The sequence below is a fragment of the Carettochelys insculpta genome, chromosome 3 (assembly GCF_033958435.1).
Source record: "Carettochelys insculpta isolate YL-2023 chromosome 3, ASM3395843v1, whole genome shotgun sequence".
Taxonomy (NCBI): Eukaryota; Metazoa; Chordata; order Testudines; family Carettochelyidae; genus Carettochelys; species Carettochelys insculpta.
In genome coordinates, this window is record NC_134139.1 from 37,524,226 (window position 1) to 37,543,885 (window position 19,660).

The 19,660-nt window shown below is 38.7% G+C and overlaps 1 protein-coding gene across 4 annotated transcripts in view; it reads left to right on the forward strand.

Moving 5' to 3' along the window:
• The window catches only part of CAMKMT (calmodulin-lysine N-methyltransferase), a 339,010-nt gene extending 319,654 nt beyond the window's left edge, over positions 1-19,356 (forward strand). For 2 of the 4 annotated variants that reach the window (XM_074989632.1, XM_074989634.1), the window contains 3 exons: positions 2,322-2,385; positions 11,805-11,936; positions 19,232-19,356. In XM_074989632.1, the coding sequence (XP_074845733.1) occupies positions 2,322-2,385; positions 11,805-11,936; positions 19,232-19,318 (283 nt within the window). In that variant the 3' untranslated portion in view covers positions 19,319-19,356. Of the gene's footprint in view, positions 1-46; positions 121-1,193; positions 1,892-2,321; positions 2,386-11,804; positions 11,937-19,231 lie in introns of those variants that run through there. The other 2 variants (XM_074989633.1, XM_074989635.1) reach the window with 2 other exon arrangements.
• Positions 19,357-19,660: the final 304 nt, after the last annotated feature.

Below are 19,660 nucleotides of genomic sequence, written 5' to 3' on the forward strand. Positions count from 1 at the left end.
ATCTAATAATACATATTTATTAATATATAATATTTATTATATTTAGCCTCACAACACGCCTGTCAAGTATGGAGGATTTACAGATGGTGTACAGAGCAACAAAGGCTCAAGTTCTCAAAGGTATCTAATGCCCAAGTCTTTCTCTACCCAGTGATTACGCACCTGTGGATGGCCTGGGTCAGCTGATGTGGGCTCATGGGACTGTGACATTATTATGTAGATATTCTGGCTCAGGCTGGAGCCAGAACTCTGGTTCCACAAATGGGGAGAGTCCCGAAGCTCAGGCTCCAGCCTAAGCCCTGTGGTCTACACAGCAATTTTTAACTTGGTAGCCCAAGTATCGGAGCCAGATTCAGCTGAACTGGGCCAGCTGCAGCTGTGTGGTAGATCTTCTGTTCCAGTGTAGGTGTGACTTTGTAACTTGCCCAAGATCACATAAAATTCTGGGGCACTGAAGGGAATTGAATGCAGGTCTCAGGCTAGTATTCTAAGCACTGGATCATAATTCCTCTCCAGAAGACACCCAAATACTAATATAACCTAATTTTTACTGTCACTTCTAGAAAATGGCTGCTTTTGTGTGGGTACATAATAGATGTGAAAGTTATGGTTCCTAATACTCAGAGTTTTGAGGAAAAATCTTCCTACATGAACTGATTCAGGATTATCTGCCTGTTTCTCCAGACACAGAAACAATGGTCCTGAAAGCTTTATAAACCTCCCCCTTTCATCACAGTGTGGTGTTGTCTCTGAATGCAAATGATGATTTAAATGTCAACATTATTAATAACTATTTTATTATTGATCATTTTAGCGGAAGTATTTTGCTAATCTGGTATTGTGGGTAGAGTATGGGATCATAGAGTGTGTCTGCGAGTATGTCTTTACTATGCAGAAGATTGATCCTGTCAGGGGTCAGTTTTGTGTGCCTAGTAGGGACATGTGTAATCAAACTATCAGGGATCAGCAGTTGACCCCTTTACTCCTCAGTATTGCAATGAGTAAGGGAGGTAAACGGAAGAGTTTCTCCCATCGATCACATAAGTTGATTGTGGATAAGTTGATTTTAACTACACAATGGCCATAGCTAGAGTTGCATATCCACCATCGGCTTTAATATCTAGTGTAGACCTGGCCTGAGTATAGTGTCATCATCTTTTATTATCTTTCCTGCACCCTCTCTAATTTTTCAGCTTGCCTGTTGTAACCATTTCCTTCAGCAGGAAGTTGGATGGAACTTCTATGACATTGATGAAATAAGTATCACAGAATCACAGGGCTGGAAGGGACCTCAGGAGGTCATCTAGTCCAGCCCCCTGCTTCAAGCAGGATCAGTAAAATATTAAGTAAGTAAAATATTGTTGAAACTGGGAAGAAAGTAATAATTTGTGTGACCTACCCGACATAGTTCTTTATGCAGGAGTCTTTCCTATCTAGGTCACCAGTATGACTGCAGGTCAGGTTAATAATGCCTGAAAATCATTAACATCTGATGGCCATTCATAAGCAATGGGGATTGCATTTGCAGACTCAGTTCATCTCTAATACACAGCTATCTACAGATATTTGTTATGGATGATTGGCACCCTTGTTGGCTGTCTGTACACACACACATTAAGGAACTGATGGGCATACAGAATGAAGCTTTCAGGGTAGTCCCTCTAGAACAATGCTGAAGCAGATTGGCAGCACCTTGTTGGACAGCTGTCTTTGCTGTACCCATTCTGTGTGTAAAGAGAGGAGTTTGCTCTTGAGATATGACAGTTTTGCACTGATTGTTATGTTTGGACAGCCTCTGGCACACTGGGGCCCTACTAGCCTCTAGAAACTATGGTAGCATGCACAAACAAACAAGCAAACACATTTTTATAAGAAAAGAGAAAAAAACGTGTAAGAGCAGGACATTAAATGCAACATAGAGTAAAATTAAAAAACATGCCAACCCTCTACTTCATGGTCAGACCTGTTTGTGTAAAGAAAGCATGTGAAAGGCTAATCTTGCACTACAGTATATTGATCCTGATTTCTCATATCTTAGCTATTAAAAGACTAGTGTACATGATCAGTGAATTCCTGTCACATAAAGAACTCTTTCCTGTGGATATTTTGGCTTTTGCTCTTGATAACATTTGTTGCAAGCTTCAGTTATATTTGTTTGTTTTCTATTAAAAATACATAAATTGGAAAGCAATTTAGACCTCAGTTTCTCCTTTTCAGCATTGTGTAAACTTATATATAATTAGCCTTGTATTTATCTGCATTAGTATCATTAGAATTGAAAACCCATTTTAATCTGGATTCTCTTCTCTTCTCAATGTCAGTCTGTTTCTGGACCAGTACAGAGCCAGCCTTGTTGATGCAATAAAGAGATTACTCCAACCCAGTGTAAGTATGTTTCTATTTTCTCCTGAACACTGGCTTCAGAATAATTAGTCTGTGCACAGTGATTGAGAGAGTAATGGAATGGCAGGATTAATGTCATGTAATACTTTAATACTTATTATGTCCAACTTCAATTGAGTCTTCTAATCTATCAGATTCTTTCCTAATCATAAACTAGGAAACTTCTTATACTTGGCCTTCTGATAAGGAACACAGTGGGTAGTAAAATAAATGAAACCGCTTCAAAGATAGCATGAGATTATTATTATCAAAGCGCTTCTTGAGTATTTTCCTTTGATAACAATGTCTTCATATTAAAGTAAAAGTATGATATAGAAAGTTTTTAATGTTAGCTTCTGTCATTTATAATCCCCTCAATAGTAACCTTTGTCACCGCATATATATTTATTGTGAAAGAACACTTCTCTTTTCATTTGTGTTTCTATTAAATGAATAAAACCCTTAAATATATATAGCACACAGCTCGTTTCCTTCATTAAATAAGCCATATATATATATATGATAAATAATAGGGAAAATTGAAGTGAAGCACTATACGAAATGCTACATCCATTTCTAAATTTATTTATGTGGGTGAGGAAATTTCATTGTCCATATAAAAACTTAATTTACCAGGTTGTTATACTAAACTAGAAAGACCTAGAATCAAAAAGATTCTAAGTCTTTAATATTAATAAATAATTGAAAATTAACATTCATTTACTTAAAAGAAGTAATGTCTGACCAACCTAATTGTCTTCTATGACAAGATATCTGGCTCTGTTGGTATGGGGATAGGGGTGTACATACAGGGGTCTTGGCTGGGTCCACACGGATCTCTGCCCAGCACCACTGCTGGCAGAGCGATGCAAAGTGAGGGTCTCAGGATTGCAAATGGCTGCCCATTTGCATATTCCCAAAGCTCATTACCATAGCCACGCGAGAGTTCGATGCTTGCAGAAGAGAGTGCTGGCACTGCAGAGGCTGTGTGGATGTTCCTCTGCCTCAACTACTGGCATGGAACTCCTGTGTGGCTATGGTGATGAGCTCTGGGAGTATGCAAATAGACAGACATTTGCAATCCCAAGAAGCTCACTTTGCAAAGCCCTGCTGGCAGCAGTGCTGGGCAGAACTCCATGTAGACATAGCCCTGGACTTAAGTAAAGCTTTTGATACAGTCTCTGACAGTATACTTATCAGCACATTAAAGAAGTCTGTTTTCAATGAATGGAATATAAGGTAGATAGGAAACGGGCTAGATCATTGGGCTTACTGAGTAGTGATCAGTGTCTAGTTGGCAGCCAGTATCATGTGGAGTGCCCTGGGGTTGGTCCTTCGGCTGGTTTTGTTCAACATCTTCAATATGGATCTGGATGATGGGATGGCTTACATCATTGACAAGTTCACAGATAACACTAACCTGGGGAGAGAGGTAGATATGCTGGAGGATAGGGGTAGGGTCAGGAGTGACCTAGACAAAATGGAATATTGGGTCAAAAGCAATTTGATGAGGTTCAACAAGGACAAATATAGATTCCTGCACTTAAGACAGAAGAATCTCATGAACTGCTACTTGTTGGGGACCAACTGGCTAAATGAAAATTCTACAAAAAAAGGCCTGGGGATGTCAGTAGATGAGAAACTGAATATAAGTCAACAGTGTGCCCTTGTTACCAAGAAAGCTAATGGCATATTGGGCTACATTAGTAAGAGCACTGTAATTAATTACAGTAAATATTCACCTTTATTTGGCACTGGTGAGGCCATATCTGAAGTATTGTGTCCAGTTTTGTGCCCCGCTCACACACCCGCCAGAAAGAATGTGGACAAATTGGAGAGAGTCCAGTGGAGGGCAACAAAAATGTGTAGGGGTTTGGGGCACCTTACTTATCAGGAATGATTTGGGGAATTGGCCTTATTTAGTCTTCAGAAGAGAACAGTAAGGGAAGATTTGATAGCAGTCTTCAGCTACCTGTAGAAGGGTCCCAAAGAGGATGGAACTAGGCTATTCTCAGTGGTGGCAGATGACAGATGCAGCAGCAGTGGTTTTAAGTTGCAGTGATAGAGGTCTAGGTGAGATGTTAGCAAAGACTATTTCAGTAGGAGAGTGGTGAAGCATTGGAATGGATTATTTAGGGAGGTAGTGGAATCTCCATCCTTGCAGGTTTTTAAGGCCAGGCTGAAATGATTTAGTTGGTTATCATAGAATCATAGAAGAGTAGGACTGGAAGGGACCTCGAGAGGCCATCGAGTCCAGCCTCCTGCCCTCATGGCAGGACCAAGCACTTTCTAGACCATCCCTGAAAGCCATCTAACCTCTTCTTAAATATCTCCAGTGATGGAGATTCTACCACCTCCCTTGGCAATTCGTTCCAGTGTTTGATCACCATGACAGTTAGGAACTTTTTCCTAATGTCCAACCTGAACCTCCCCTGCTGCAATTTAAGTCCATTGCCTCTTGTTCTATCCTCAGAGACAAGGAAGCACAAGTTCCCTCCCTCTGCCTTATGACACCCTTTTAGATACCTGAAAACTGCTATCATGTCCCCCCTCAATCTTCTCTTTTCCAAACTAAACAAGCCTAATTCTTTCAGCCTTTCTTTATAGGTCATGTTCTCTAGACCTTTGATCATTCTCGTTGCTCTCCTCTGGACCCTCTCCAGTTTCTCCACATCCTTCCTGAACTGTGGTGCCCAGAACTGGACGCAATACTCCAGCTGAGGCCTAACCAGCGCAGAGTAGAGCAGGAGAATGACTTCTCATGTCTTCTTCACAACACACCTGTTAATGCATCCTAGAAGCATGTTTGCTTTTTTTGCAACAGCATCACACTGTTGACTCATATTTAGCTTGTGGTCCACTATAACCACTAGGTCCCTTTCTGCTGTACTCATTCCTAGGCAGTCCTTTCCCATTCTGTATGTGTGACACTGATTGTTCCTTCCTAAGTGGAGCACTTTGCATTTGTCCTTATTAAACTTCATCCTGTTTACCTCAGCCCGTTTCTCCAGTTTATCCAGATCCTTTTGAATTATGACCCTATCCTCCAAAGAAGTTGCAACCCCTCCCAGTTTGGTATCATCTGCAAACTTAATAAGTGTACTTTCTATGTCAATATCTAAATCGTTAATGAAGATATTGAACAGAACCGGTCCTAAAACAGACCCCTGCGGAACCCCACTAGTTGTACTTTTCCAGCAGGATTGAAAACCATTAATAACTACTCTCTGGGTACGGTTATCCAGCCAGTTGTTCACCCACCTTATAGTAGCCCCATCTAAGTTATATTTCCGTAGCTTATTGATTTATTTCCGTAGTTTATTTCCATAGTTTATAATATACTTATATTATGTGAGACCATGTCAAATGCTTTACTGAAGTCTAGGTATACCACATCCACCGCTTCTCCCTTATCCCCAAGGCTCATTATTCTATCAAAGAAAGCTATTAGATTGGTTTGACATGATCTGTTTTTAACAAAACCATGCTGGCTGTTCCCTATCACCTTACCAACTTCCAAATGCTTGCAGATGATTTCTTTAATTACCTGCTCCATTATCTTTCCTGGCGCAGAAGTTAAGCTGACTGGCCTGTAGTTTCCCGGGTTATTCTTGTTCCCCTTTTTATAAATGGGTACTATATTTGCCCTTTTCCAGTCTTCTGGAATCTCTCCCGTCTCCCACGATTTTCCAAAAATGATTGCTGAAGGCTCAGATACCTCCTCTATCAGCTCCTTGAGGATTCTAGGATGCATTTCATCAGGCCCTGGTGATTTGCAGACATCTAATTTTTCTAAGTAAATTTTAATTTGTTCTTTTCTTATTTCAACTTCTAAACCTACCCCTTTTTCACTAGCATTCTCTATGTCAGGCATTCCTTCAGATTTCTCAGTGAAGACCGAAACAAAGAAATCATTAAACATCTCTGCCACTTCCAAATTCCCTGTTACTGTTTCTCCCTCCTCACTGACCAATGGCCCTACCCTCTCCTTGGTCTTCCTCTTGTTACCAATGTATTTGTAAAAAGCCTTCTTGTTTCCCTTTATGTTCTGCTTTGAGCAGGTAGTTGGACTAGATTATCTCCTGAGGTCTCTTCCAACCTTAATCTTCTATGATTTAATGAATGAATTCTGGACATAATTCCTCTTTACATTAAGGCTATATTGCACCCTTCTGGCAAGGTAAAGTGGCCATAAATTATATTTATGCTTATTTCAAAGCCTTTTAGCAGTGTCAGGGCAGTGTGTAAAGTGGTCACAGCATGAGTTAGAATTAAGTTATGTCCCCACTTATGTTACAGCATTTGTAGTCCACCTTTCCAAAGGAGAGGAAGAATTTTTCCATTGACCTTGCACTGTCTACACCAGTGGTTAGGTTGGCATAGTTGCATCTCTCTGGAGTGTGGCTCTGTAAAGGTTGTTTTTCAGTGTAGACCAGTCCTTAGACTGTTTTTATGTTGGCAAATTTCTTTTGACTGGATCACAAGAACGTAAGAATTGCCATACTGGATCAAACCAAAGGTTCATCTAGCCCTGTGTCCTGTCTTCTGACAGTGACCAATGCCAGGTGTCCCAGAGTGAATGCACAGAACAGGTAATTATCAGTGATCCCTCCCCTGTCACCCATTTCCAGCTTCTGAGAAACAGAGGCTAGGGACACCATTCCTACTCATCCAGGCTGATGAACCTATCCTCCATGAGTATATCTGGTTCTTTCCATTAAAGTCCTGGTTTTCACAGCATCGTCTGGTAAAGAGTTCTAGAGCCTGACTGTGCACTCCATGAAGAAATACTGTTTGTTTTAAACCTGCTACCTATTAATTTTATTTGGTGACCCCCACTTCTCTTGTCATGGGAACAAGTAAATAACTTTTCCTTATTCACTCTCTCCATAGCTGCCATGATTGTATAGACCTCTATCATATCTTCTCTTAGTCTCCACTTTTCTAAGCTGAAAAGTCACTGTCTTTTTCATCTCTCCTCATACGGCATCCATTCCAAACCTCTGATCATTTTGTTGCCCTTTTCTGAACTTTTTCTAATGTCAGAATATCTTTTTTGGGATGAGGCGACCACATCTGTAAGCAGTATTCAAGTTGTAGGTGTACCCTGGATTGTTAGAGGCGGTAAAATATTCTCTGTCTTATTCTCTAACCCCTTCTTAGTGATTCCTAACATTCTGTTTGCTTTTTTGATTGCTGATGCACGTTGAGTGTGTGTTTTTAGAGACCTATTCACAATGACACCAAGATCTCTCTTGAGTGGTAACAGCTAAATTTAGTTCCCATCGTTTTGTATGTGTTGTTTTGGGATTATTTTTTTTTCCAATGTTCATTATTTTGCAGTTATCGACATTAAAATTCATTTGCCATTTTGTTGCCCAATAACCTAGTTTTGTGAGATTCTTTTGAATCTCTTCGCAGTCTGATTTGAATTTAATTATCTTGAGCAGTTTAGTGTCATCTGCAAATTTTGTCACCTCACTGTTCACCACTTTCTCTAGATCATCAATGAATATTTTGAATCGGACTGCTCCGAGTATGAACCCTTGGGGAACACCACTAGTTACCTCTCTCCATTCTGAAAACTGATAATTTATAATTCTACCCTTTGTTTCCTGTCTTTTAACCAGTTATCAATCCATGAGAGGACCTTTTCTCTCATCTCATGACAGCTTACACTGTTTAAGAGCATTTGGTGAGGGACTTTGTCAAATGCGTTCTGGAAATCTCGGTATACTTTATCCACTGGATCGCCCTTATGCACATGCTTAATGATACCCTCAGAGAACTCTTGTAGTTTAGTAAGGCAAAATTTCCCTTCACAGAAACCATGCTTACTTTACCTCCAACAAATTATGTTCACGTCTGTGTCTGACAATTCTATTCTTTACTATAGTTTCAGCTATTTTGTCTGGTACTGATAGGCCCCAGTGAGCACCACCACAGTCACTTCTAGTGGGTCCACCGCACATACCCCTTCACCCTGTGCACCCCTTGTTGCCACCTCCGGCTCACCATCTTCCCCCACAACCCCCTCCCCAAGAACCACACACCACACAGGGTTGTGAGAAAAATAAGCCATTGTATACAGCACTAAAAATGTGTGCTTACTGCCGTATATGAATAAGAACCATAATAGATCAGTGTCTTTATTATACAGATCTTGTAGAACCTGGAACTTGTTGGTCAATGTAAGTCGATACTGTTCCTTCATCTTTGTATCTTTCAAGAGGCTGATGATGTATCTCTGTCTTCTGGTTACTGTTTCTGTCATGTTCTTCTTCAGCTTCAGTTTGGAAACCAATAGATGGTGGTCTGATGCTACATTGGCTCCTCTTTTTCACTTGAACATTATGTAGTGATCTTCTGAATTCTTTTTATATACAAAGGTGGTCAGTCTGGTTCTCTGTAAAGTGATCTGGAGAGACCCATGTTGCTTTCTGAATTCTTTTGTGAGGGAACACACTGCCTCTATGTTAAGGTTGATAAGGCTGAAAAGGACACAGATGTCTGCAAACCTTGCTCAGTTTTCATTCATCTCTCTCAATCTATGGGTGCCCATCACTTCTTCATAGCCAGTGTTGTCCACTCCAGTTTTGGCACTGAAGTCTCCCATCATGATGTTCACTTCTCTGCTATGTAGCTTGTTAAATGCATCTTGCAGTCTATAGTGCCATGCCTTCTGTGTGAAGCCTTGTCATCTCCATGCCCTGAGTAAAGTAGCTTCTTTCCTGTTGGTAGTCTTAGTTGTCCTGACTGTAACCATCTGGTCTTGCTGTGCCCAAGCATTGCGAGCTTATAGCCTCGCATTTCTGCGTCCACTTGTGCTGTGTTTCCTGTTGCATACATTGTTCTAATATTCCATGTTCCAATGATCAGGGTTTTTCTGGTTGATAAAAGGGTGGTTGGCAATGTACCTTCCTTCTGGCTTTCATTACAGCACGTCGTTCTCCCAGGAGTGGAATCTGTTGAACTGACGTCAATGTTTCTGTAGCTGGGATTGTTTTACACGGTGGGGGCGCTAGTCCTATGCCCAACCCTCCCCCTTTTTCATCCAGGCTTGGGACTGGCCATGGTGGGGTTTTACTAGTTATATAGCCAAGATAATCATGTATCAGTCCCTCCAGTCATTCCTCATGCCACCACAAAACCTTTAATTCTGAACTCCTTCAATTTTCTGGAAAGATCTGTTCTCTGGACTAAATCCTTTATGAAGGTTGCCTAGAGTTGTGGAAAGAGAGGTAGTCTAGGGCAGTAGCCTAGTCCATATGAGACCTGAAGTCAAGTCCTTGCTCTGACACAGAGTTCACTGTAACTTTGTGGAAGTCAACTCCCCTTTCTGTGCTTCATCCCCTCTCGTTCTCCATATCATGAAAATACCTTATGGGTATTGGAGGATAAATACATTACACTAGGTAACTCAGTCATCTGGATAGGTAGAAGCTTCATTTCCATGATGTATTGTCTCTGGATATGCGTGTTTGCGAAAGTCACGAGCCACATCACACTGCAAGCATATATCTAATCTGATGTCAACTATCACCATAAACTGTCCACCTGTGTTACAGCTTTCCAGGGTTCTTCCATTCTCTTAAATTTCTGTGTTCTGACCACTTTTTCCCCATACATACTAGCTACATTTCTGAAGCTGATTATCAGTTTATTATGTCCTGATCATTCTTCTAATGTCGCTAGATTTCCACATATTATTTCTTTGTTTCCTTGGTGATTACAGAACCCAGCTCTCAATTTAGCATCATCTGTGAAATTCATTAACGTGCTCTTTAACCTCCCATAAATATCAATGTTCAATAAAACAGGACCTACCACTGAACCTCATGGCACCCAACCAAATAGCTTCCCTTAGTTCAATACATTGTTTTCTAACAAAACCTTTGTTTGCAGTTGTTGAGTCTGTTTTCTTTCCATGTGAGAGAATTCATACTGAGCCAATTTGAATTAATTTTGCAAGCAAGTTTTTAAGAGATGCTTCAATAAGTCCATGTCTATGCTAGCCCCTTCTTTTCAAAAGGGGCATGGTAATGAGCAAGGTCGGAAGATACTAATGGGTGCTGCCATGAATATGCAGTGTCTCATTAACATAACGGCGGCTGCAACAATTCGAAAGTGCTGCTTTCGAATTGCGCGATGCCCATGTAGATGGGGGCCTTTTGAAAGGACCCCCCAGTCTTCGAAAGCCCCTTATTCCTGGGATCACCACCTCCCTGCTCCAGCAAGGTGGAGGTGGTAATGCGGGTGAGCCCCTAAGGTCCCCCTATCCCCCTAAAATTACCCCCATGTGCCCTTCCCCCTTAGGAAAACGGGTGGTTTTGAAAATTGGATTTTATTTCAAAAGAGCCATATCTACACTGCTGTTTTTTTTTTGAAAGACTCTCTTTCGAAAATGTGATTATGCAAATGAAGTGTGGGATATGTAAATCAGTGCTTAATTTGCATTTCTGATTTGCCTCATTTGCATCTTCCTTTCAAAAGGGAACTGTAGTGTAGATGCAGCTATTATGTCTTGACACTTAACTTGACGGAATTTATGCTCCATTCTGGCATTTAACTTCAGCTCTTTAAATGATGCCCTTTTAGTTTTCATTGGTTCTTTTACCTGGTTTTTAAGCCACGGTAGCATTTTTTTGGTACTGTTAGTGGCTGTGTCTTCGAAGGGGGCATGGTAATCAGCCTGAGCGGAGAATACTAATGGTAGTAAGAGCACTTCAGCTACGTGGCATGCCAGCACTTCGAAGTTTGGAAGGAGAATTAGCCTGATTACCATGCCACTGTGCTTTTTTTAATTTGGGGTATACATTAAAGTTGGGCCTCTATTCTAGTATCTTTGAAAAGTTTCCATGCAGCTTGCAGGGATTTTACTTTTGGCACTGTACCTTTTAATTTCCGTTTAACTAACCTCATTTTTGTGTAGTCCCCCTTTCTGAAATTAAATGCCACAGTGTTGGGTTGCTGAGGTGCTTTACTGCACCACAGGGATATTAAATTTTATTACATTGTGGTCACTGGTCGCATTATGGTAAGAGAGAAGAAATCACTTCAGGAGCTTGTATAATGCCTTGGTAAGTCAAACTGGTTCATCTTTCACTGTATGTATTTACATTAATTATTTTTCAATGTTTTATATAAAAAACATAGTTACAGGTATTGTGCAAAAAGGCTCAAGGTTATTGCAATTGGCCATTTTCAAATGAAAATGTTTATATATGGCCTTCTATGTGCATCCTTTTAATCACAGAAATCATGCACGTTCTGAGCAGTTAGTTTTTATGAATATTATTAAAATGCTTTTCCCAGAGACAAAAAATTTTAGCAGCAATGTATTAAAATCTTAATCAGGGGCATGTTATATCTGTTTTCTTTCCAATTTTAAAAATGTATAAATTCTCTTTTTAATGTTCTAGGGGAAAGCAATGGTATTTGCTCCTCTCAGAGGGAATACTCTAAACCAGTTTTGCAATCTAGCTGAAAAAGCTGGTTTCTCTGTCCAAAGACATGAAAATTATGATGAACATATTTCGAACTTCCACTCCAAGGTTAGTTTTCTGCTTGTGTTAGATAACACGTTAATCCGCATTTCATTTTGAAGAGATCATGGTTCTTTTGGCAGGTAACCTAAATGTTTGATTAAAATACTCCTTAGGTGTGCTATTTCTGAACAGCTCTTTCGTATCTGATTATTTTGTGTGGTAGAACCATCCTTTATCTTTGTCTGTCTAGAAGAGTTTTTCAGAAACATCTCCTGCTTACCCTTTTTATATAACCACTCTTTCCTTCAGAAGAGCCTAATTTATTAGATCAATTTTTTATTTTTATTTGTTGGTTAGTTACCTAAATATACTTGGCAAACAAATATTTACATTTTAATAAAAAGCTTGCAACTTTTAACTAAGTTGAATACTGAAATAAATAGAAAGTGAATGTCTAATTGTATCATATCATACCTTAAATCCTTATCTCTGGCTGCTTTATAGCTGGGTCATTTGGCAGCTTCAAACTGCTAAATCTCATACAGAATTTCACAGTTGTGAGGTTATATGTCAGATCGAGGCACTACAAGATTTAGGTCAAAAGCACTTATCTGAGCGTGATTTCTAAGCTTGCTTACATAAAGCTACTGTTATCAGTCTCCTTTTTGTATTATTTATAGGTGTAGAGTTATATAGGACACAGAGAAGAAGGAGTTTCACAGAAAGCTTTTTAGGAATCTCTTATTTTCCAGTATACGTGCAACAGTGCTTATCCAAATCATATTATTACTCACATGTTTAAGATCACTATTTTCATACCTTAGAGAACTCCATTTTTGTGAGCTTACTTGACCTGTGATATTGCCTTTGACACCTGACAGGTTTGCAAGTACTTCCTGTGCAAAATACAGAATTTAATGTTGATTTGTTTTAGATACCTGCCCCTGCACCATAGCTTAGGAATTAGATTGTTTTAGAAATATATATGTACATGATAGTCTAAAAGTCAAAGTATTTTCCTTGATTTTGTAACTCTCACATTGTGTAATTGAAGTAATGATACTAATTCTCCTTTCATTTACACTAGCCTGTTTTACATCAGAGTAACTTTACTGACTTCAGTGGAGTTACTCCTAATTTACATAAGCACTGATGAGATCAGAAAATCAGTCACAGAGTCATCTTTTTTAGCTATCAACTAGGCCTGTTCCTTCTGCTGTCACCTTGAAAGGGGTGTAGTTCTTCTCCTGGACTACGTCTGCACTAGAGAGTTTTGTAGACAAAATGTGTGGAGCATCTACAAAACAAAATGTGTTTTGTCAACAGAAACTGTCAACAAAAAAGTAGTGTAGACGCTCTGGGGCCCTTTTGTCTATAGAGCATAACAAAAGATTCATCTGCTTTTATGTGTAGATGTGATCTGTCAACAGAAGTTTTGTCTGGACATCTCTTCCAACAGTAAATTCTGTAGACAGATGCTTCTAGTGTAGACATACTGGTGTTTTATGGTGAGCATACTTTTTCTTTCTTTGCTGTCTGCGTCTGGATCTCTAGCCATGAAGCATGAAAGAAAGAGTTATTGGTATCTTCAGCCAGAAAATAACCCACAAATGAAGTGACTGCTTTTTTTCACAAAATATAAATGTATTTCCTCTTTCTTTTTCTTCTGGCTTGAGGAAAGAAAATCCTAAAGACATTTCAGTGGGTGAGTGCATTCCAATATGTGCTCTCCCTCGTGTCAAAGGATAAACACAAATATAATATTTGTTTTATTCAAATTGTGGACATATTAATCTCATTTAAAAACATATGAAATATAAACTTCCAAACTATGTTCTGCTTTGACTGCATTTCTTGACTTGCACATTTTCGTGCTGTTTGAGAGTGCCTCTTCACTCTTCGCTGGCGACCAAATCCTCATCTCACTTTGTCACAATGATATCTAAGTAAACCAGGCCTCTCTGCCAAATGGCTTTGTGTGGGGTAGGGGTTGGCAATCAAAAGAGCAAGAAGAGCCAATTTTTTCAAATTAATTTAAAAAAATCAATAATTCAAGAGCCGCAGTGCATGTGAATATGAGACCGTCCTTAATAAATAATGTCAAACCACTCTTTTTGTAACTCCCTACTTGAAGAATAGTGCAAATACATATCCCACAATGCACTGCCCGTATTAAAGGGGGAGTTATCCATCATTTCAAGATCACATATCGTTTGCTATTTACATATGAGTTGTTCATTGTTCGGCTTTTAGATGCTCTCTGAAATATTGAAAATAATCAGGAGAGGGTTTTTTATACTTTGAAATTATAGCATCAGGAGCCACAAAGAAGTCCTTAAAGAGCTACATGTGGCTCCAGAGCTGCAGGTGTAGGGAAATTATGTCATTGTTCAGGGATGAATTTCACCCCCTTCTTCTCCCACTCTTGTTGTCCTACCCCCATGTACCTGTGCAACCTGGCCAGTGCCACTATGTCAGCCTGTAGATGGAGGTCTAGTGGATCCATGTAATTCACCTTCAGAAAGGTCCACACCTCCTGTATGTACTCAAGAGCCAGTGTAGAGTTTGGTACCATGGGGTAGAGAGAGCTGTGGAATTTCCCTTCAAGCCATTTGGCTTTCCAAGGCTCCTAACTTGGTGAAAATATGAAACCTCTGTTGTATTTTTGTCTTCTTTAAGCTCTGCAGGAGAGTGCAAAGTTTGACTCTGAGTCAGCATTGCCTGTCTTTCACAGTGTAGTTGCTACAAATAGCAAATATGTTTTTGCTTCCTTTTCAGTCGGAGTACAAGTATATCAACTGCTTTAGATTTCAGTGTCGCCTCTTGCAAGATGGTGGACCACGTTACCACCATCCCACCACAAATGGGAATATAGCCTCCTTGCATGCAAGAAATGAAGCAAATACAGTTACATTTCACTGAATATATACTGAAAATATAGTGTATAGTTACAAAATATAATATATCGGAACAAAAAAGCATTCATGTAGCATTTTAAAGACTAACATAATAATTTATTAGGTGATGAGCTTTCATGGGACAGACCCACTTCTTCAGATCTGAAGGTAGATCTGAAGAAGTGGGTCTGTCCCATGAAAACTCATCACCTAATAAATTATTTTGTTAGTCTTTTAAGTGCTACATGGCTGCTTTTTTGTTTTGATAGAATACAGATTAACATGGCTACCTCTCTGTTGTTATTAAAATATAATGTACTGTGGGACAGATTCGCAGTTGGAGTTATGCTGATTTATACCAGCTAAGAGTAGGACTTGATTCATTTACTTGTCCAGTGTTTGTAATCTAAAAAAACCTAAAATTCAGTGCTCACTTGTTCTCACACAAAGTAAGGGAAAATCACTCCCGTAATTTTGATAAGTCTCCTAAAAAAAAGTCCTTGTAGGGTGCGGAAGAGTAATAAGCATCTTTCTTATGAGGGACTATATTACTGAGAAATGATGAGCCAGAAGAATGCTGTTCATTGTCCCAGTGTAAACCACAACCAGCCTGTTTTAAAGAAGCAAACATTTTTTTCAGACTGTTGATCCAATATTTGTCACACTGGCTATGTCTACACTAGCCCCAAACTTCGAAATGGCCATGTAAATGGCCATTTCGAAGTTTACTAATGAAGCGCTGAAATACATATTCAGCGCCTCATTAGCATGCAGGCGGCCGTGGCACTTCGAAATTGACGCAGCTCGCCGCCACGTGGCTTGTCCTAATGGGGCTCATTTTCGAAAGGACCCCACCTACTTCGAAGTCCCCTTATTCCTGTGAGCAGATGGGAATAAGGGGACTTCAAAGTAGGCAGGGTCCTTTTGAAAAGGAGCCCTGTCGGGACGAGCCGCGCCAATTTCGAAGTGCCGCGGCCACCTGCATGCTAATGAGGCGCTGAATATGTATTTCAGCGCTTCATTAGTAAACTTCGAAATGGCCATTTAAATGGCCATTTTGAAGTTTGGGGCTAGTGTAGACATGGCCACTGATGTTCTTTTTGCCCGTTAAGCCTGGGTTGTATTTCTACATTCATGCTTAAAAGTACAGTTTAAAAGTTTTGCATGTTTAGCAGGAATCAGTTTTCTTCAACTGTGTCTCCTTCCAAACCTCATCTTCCCTGGGATGAGTTTGCTCCCAAATGAAGGAGAAGCGTTTTCCTTCAGGCTGCATGTTATCCTCTTATCCCTACTGTTTTGGAATAGAGCGTAACCAGCTGGAGAACTGTAAGAAGCCTGATAATGCAGCTATTTTCTGCTGTCCCGTCTTAATCTTGTTACACAAATGGTCATGAAGAGATTCATGAATTTTAATTTTGCCCTTTGCATTAGCGACTCATGTCACTCATACACAGCTGCATTCTATGGGGAGTTGTTCACCCCTCCTCCTACAACGTGGGGAAAAATTAGTTACAATCTTGGCAGTAGTGCAAGTCACCAAAAAAAAAATCTCCACAGATTTAGGCAACCACCCATGAAGCTGATTAACAGTCAGTGATCAGGAGGAACAGCTTTGCCTCTTAAACTTTTCACCTCTTATTGTTAGCTGTGAAATTTTATTTCCGTTAAAAAACAAGCCTGTAATCAAAACTGTGCCATTCTACACTTTATGCCAGTGCTCTAGTTAAATTGCACCCCCGTCATAGAATCACCCTGTTCAGGAGGCAAAGAGCATAAGGTAGGGATATGTTTCTAAAACATTGTGTTTTAATATGTAGTTGCAAAGAAAGAGAAGTATTTTTACCTATATTCAGGCTAGTTGGTATATAACTATGTCATCTAACACTGAGAATATTAAGTACATAATAGATGTTCTATAATGATATGCCTTAGGAAATGTTGACTTTAGCCTTTTATACTCTCTCATTTGCATGTATCTATATTTCAACCACTTCTCCCTCAGTAAATTCTCAGGAGCTTTTTCTGTCCTAAAATCTTGTGTTTAGAATGAAAACAGACTTTCAAAGGGCTATGCCATGATCTCAGAACATTATATCAAAAGAACGGTCAGATTGCACCTTTGCCTATCTATTCAAAATGCCATATTACAAGTGGCTGGTGCTTATAATCTGTACGGTGTACTGTTGATAATTGTGGATACTGTAAAGGGTAAACAGTATGAATTCCACTCCCGCTGCTGCTATTCACCCTGTAGGGCTGAGTATGTTACATCCAATTATGAGGCAAAGCATAATGCTACTAATAGCAGCTATGTAATTTATTTCAGTCCTCATAGGCACTATTTTTGCCTATAAAATTGAAAAATTGTTTTATTCACAATTTGCTTTTTGTTCATTTGTTTAAAAAGGTGCTTTTTCATTTCACAAAATTATAATAATTAATTGGCCACAAATGTGCAACCTTGATAAATGGGATTACTCTTACACTGTATAATAGTTCATATTGAAACAGGTATTTTTCAGGCTGTTTTGTATGTGTTTTTAGTACTCTAATATTACAGTTCTGATCCACTTATACCGTGTGACAGGTTATAATATATTTCTGTGTGGCTTTTTATTTATTCATTTAGCATCCCTGTCTATGTTGGGGAGTTTAGGTCCATCTGGACTCTGACTAAATACTGTAATTGATCCTCTATGCTGGCCGCCAGAGGTCACTATAGAATCCAGGTTAAAAGTAGCATGGGGGGCATATGGTTTCTGTCACATCCTCAAACAAGATTTATTTAGCTTATGTGTTACTTAGTGTGCTTTTCTGTGTAGAGGATTCTTCAAGTGTAGTAATATAGAGCATGATGTAGTTAAATGTATCAACTAACACAAAACTAGTCAAAATAGTAGTACATAGAAATAGTAGTATTTGCCTTTTCCTTCCTTCTGAAAATTATTCAGTTGTACAGTCTTCTCCCAGTCCAACAACTGGAATGCATTAAGCAAGTAAAAGAGAAAAGTCCAAGAGAGACATTGCCAGATGTATCCCATTCTGCTTTTTTTAAAATAAAACCTGTTGACTACTTTTGCTGGACTTCTGTCTTACTGAAATTGTAGTAGCTCATAAAACTCTATACTCTGAATATAATGTGTACTTTGCTGGTGTAAAAGCTGCCAGGGTACTGTGAAACTGATGAGTAATCCTGTGCAAACAAAGTGAACCACCTGTGGTAAAGTTAAAGATCTTGGGAAGCAGATTGTCATTACTTTAGTAATTATACACAAACACTTCTTAGTAGAGTGGATTAGAATTTAAAGAATAGACCTTCTTTATGTTCCACTATGAAAAAGGAAAAGTGTGTTAATTACTCAGGGACAGTAGGTTACATGGAGATGCTTCACAGTTGAAAAATATAATATAAAAAGACATTTGGTGAAATAACTTCAGTAATCTTGTGATGCAGATGAGCTAAAATCCTTAATTCATTAATTCATGGAGAAAAAAGGCATAGCAATGTTGATTAGGAACAGCGCTGAGCTTTAATTTGATATTTCTTGTGTTTATCTGATTTGTGTTATATTTTAAATGCACATTTTTGCTCTTTTCCCCTTTGATGTTGTATTTTTAACAAATTATAAAAATATAACATTTTATAAAATCTTATAAAAACTATTTGTGGGAGAATCATTTATCAGTATATATATTTATATTGTATATATATTTTATGTATGTATTTATATTTTAAATGCATTTACAACAATAACCTTATCTGAATAAGCCATGCTTGTCAACTGCCTAACACACATATATCATTAAAAAAAATTGAGTATGTATCAGAAGCACTCAGTTAACCTAGCCATTGCAGTACTGTTCTAATTACTGGTACTACTATAATTCTGTATTAATAAAAGAATTTTTGAATTGCATGTCGTTAATAAATAAGCCCATTTGAAGCTGCATTATAGCCTTTGAAATGGCTTAGGCCCATACAAGCCTTCCTGTTGTGTCAAGGTATTACAGGGGTCCCCAAACAGTTGGCAGTCTTAAATACCAAATCTGCTGCAATACAGAGGCACTATGGGGTAGGTTAAGGATAAAGTTTCAGCCTTCATTCTGAATGTCCTTGCTTTGTGGATTTAAGTCAGACCTTAAATCTCATTTGAATCTAGTTTAATTAATTGAGTAATGCAGTAATTTGTGACTACATAGCTCAGAGATTCTTATAAGCATCTTGCCACTTTTTTTCTCCCTCAGCTGGAAGTGCATTTACAAACCTATGATGCATTCCTTGATATACAGTGCTGTATCTGTGATAGTATTTGACATTAAGCCTTTGGGGTGTTATAAGCTGTTCAATCAGTTGTAATATTGTTCACACTAAGAAGTATAGTTAGCTAAGAAGTAAACATCATTTTGTGTCAGTAGTTTAAAAATGTATTACTCATTTCCTTCTTGTTTCATTTTTATTTGCAGTTGAAAAAAGAAGAAAAGGATACATATGAAGAAAACATCCATTACCCCTTTCTTCTTGTTTTAACCAAACATGAAAAGATGAAATAATTTTTTACCTAAAAATAAAAAGGACAAATGAAAACTAATTATAGGTGTGTGTGATTTGTTTTTTCCGAGCGGCTATCATAAAAATATAAGGAATTTTTTTTATTTCAGTGAAGAAAACTTGTCAGACATTCTGTATGTCATTTTAGGAACTTATTTTTCCCAATTATATTTCCACCTTAAAATGTATATACGTATATTTGCAAAGCTCTAAAGCTAGTTTTCCTTCTCTTACATGCCTTTCACTTTGCATGTTTGTTAATCTCAGTAAAAAATTATGTATTTGTTTTTATTTGAAAACACATACATCATATGCTTTGTTGTTGTATTTGAGCAGTTAGGGAG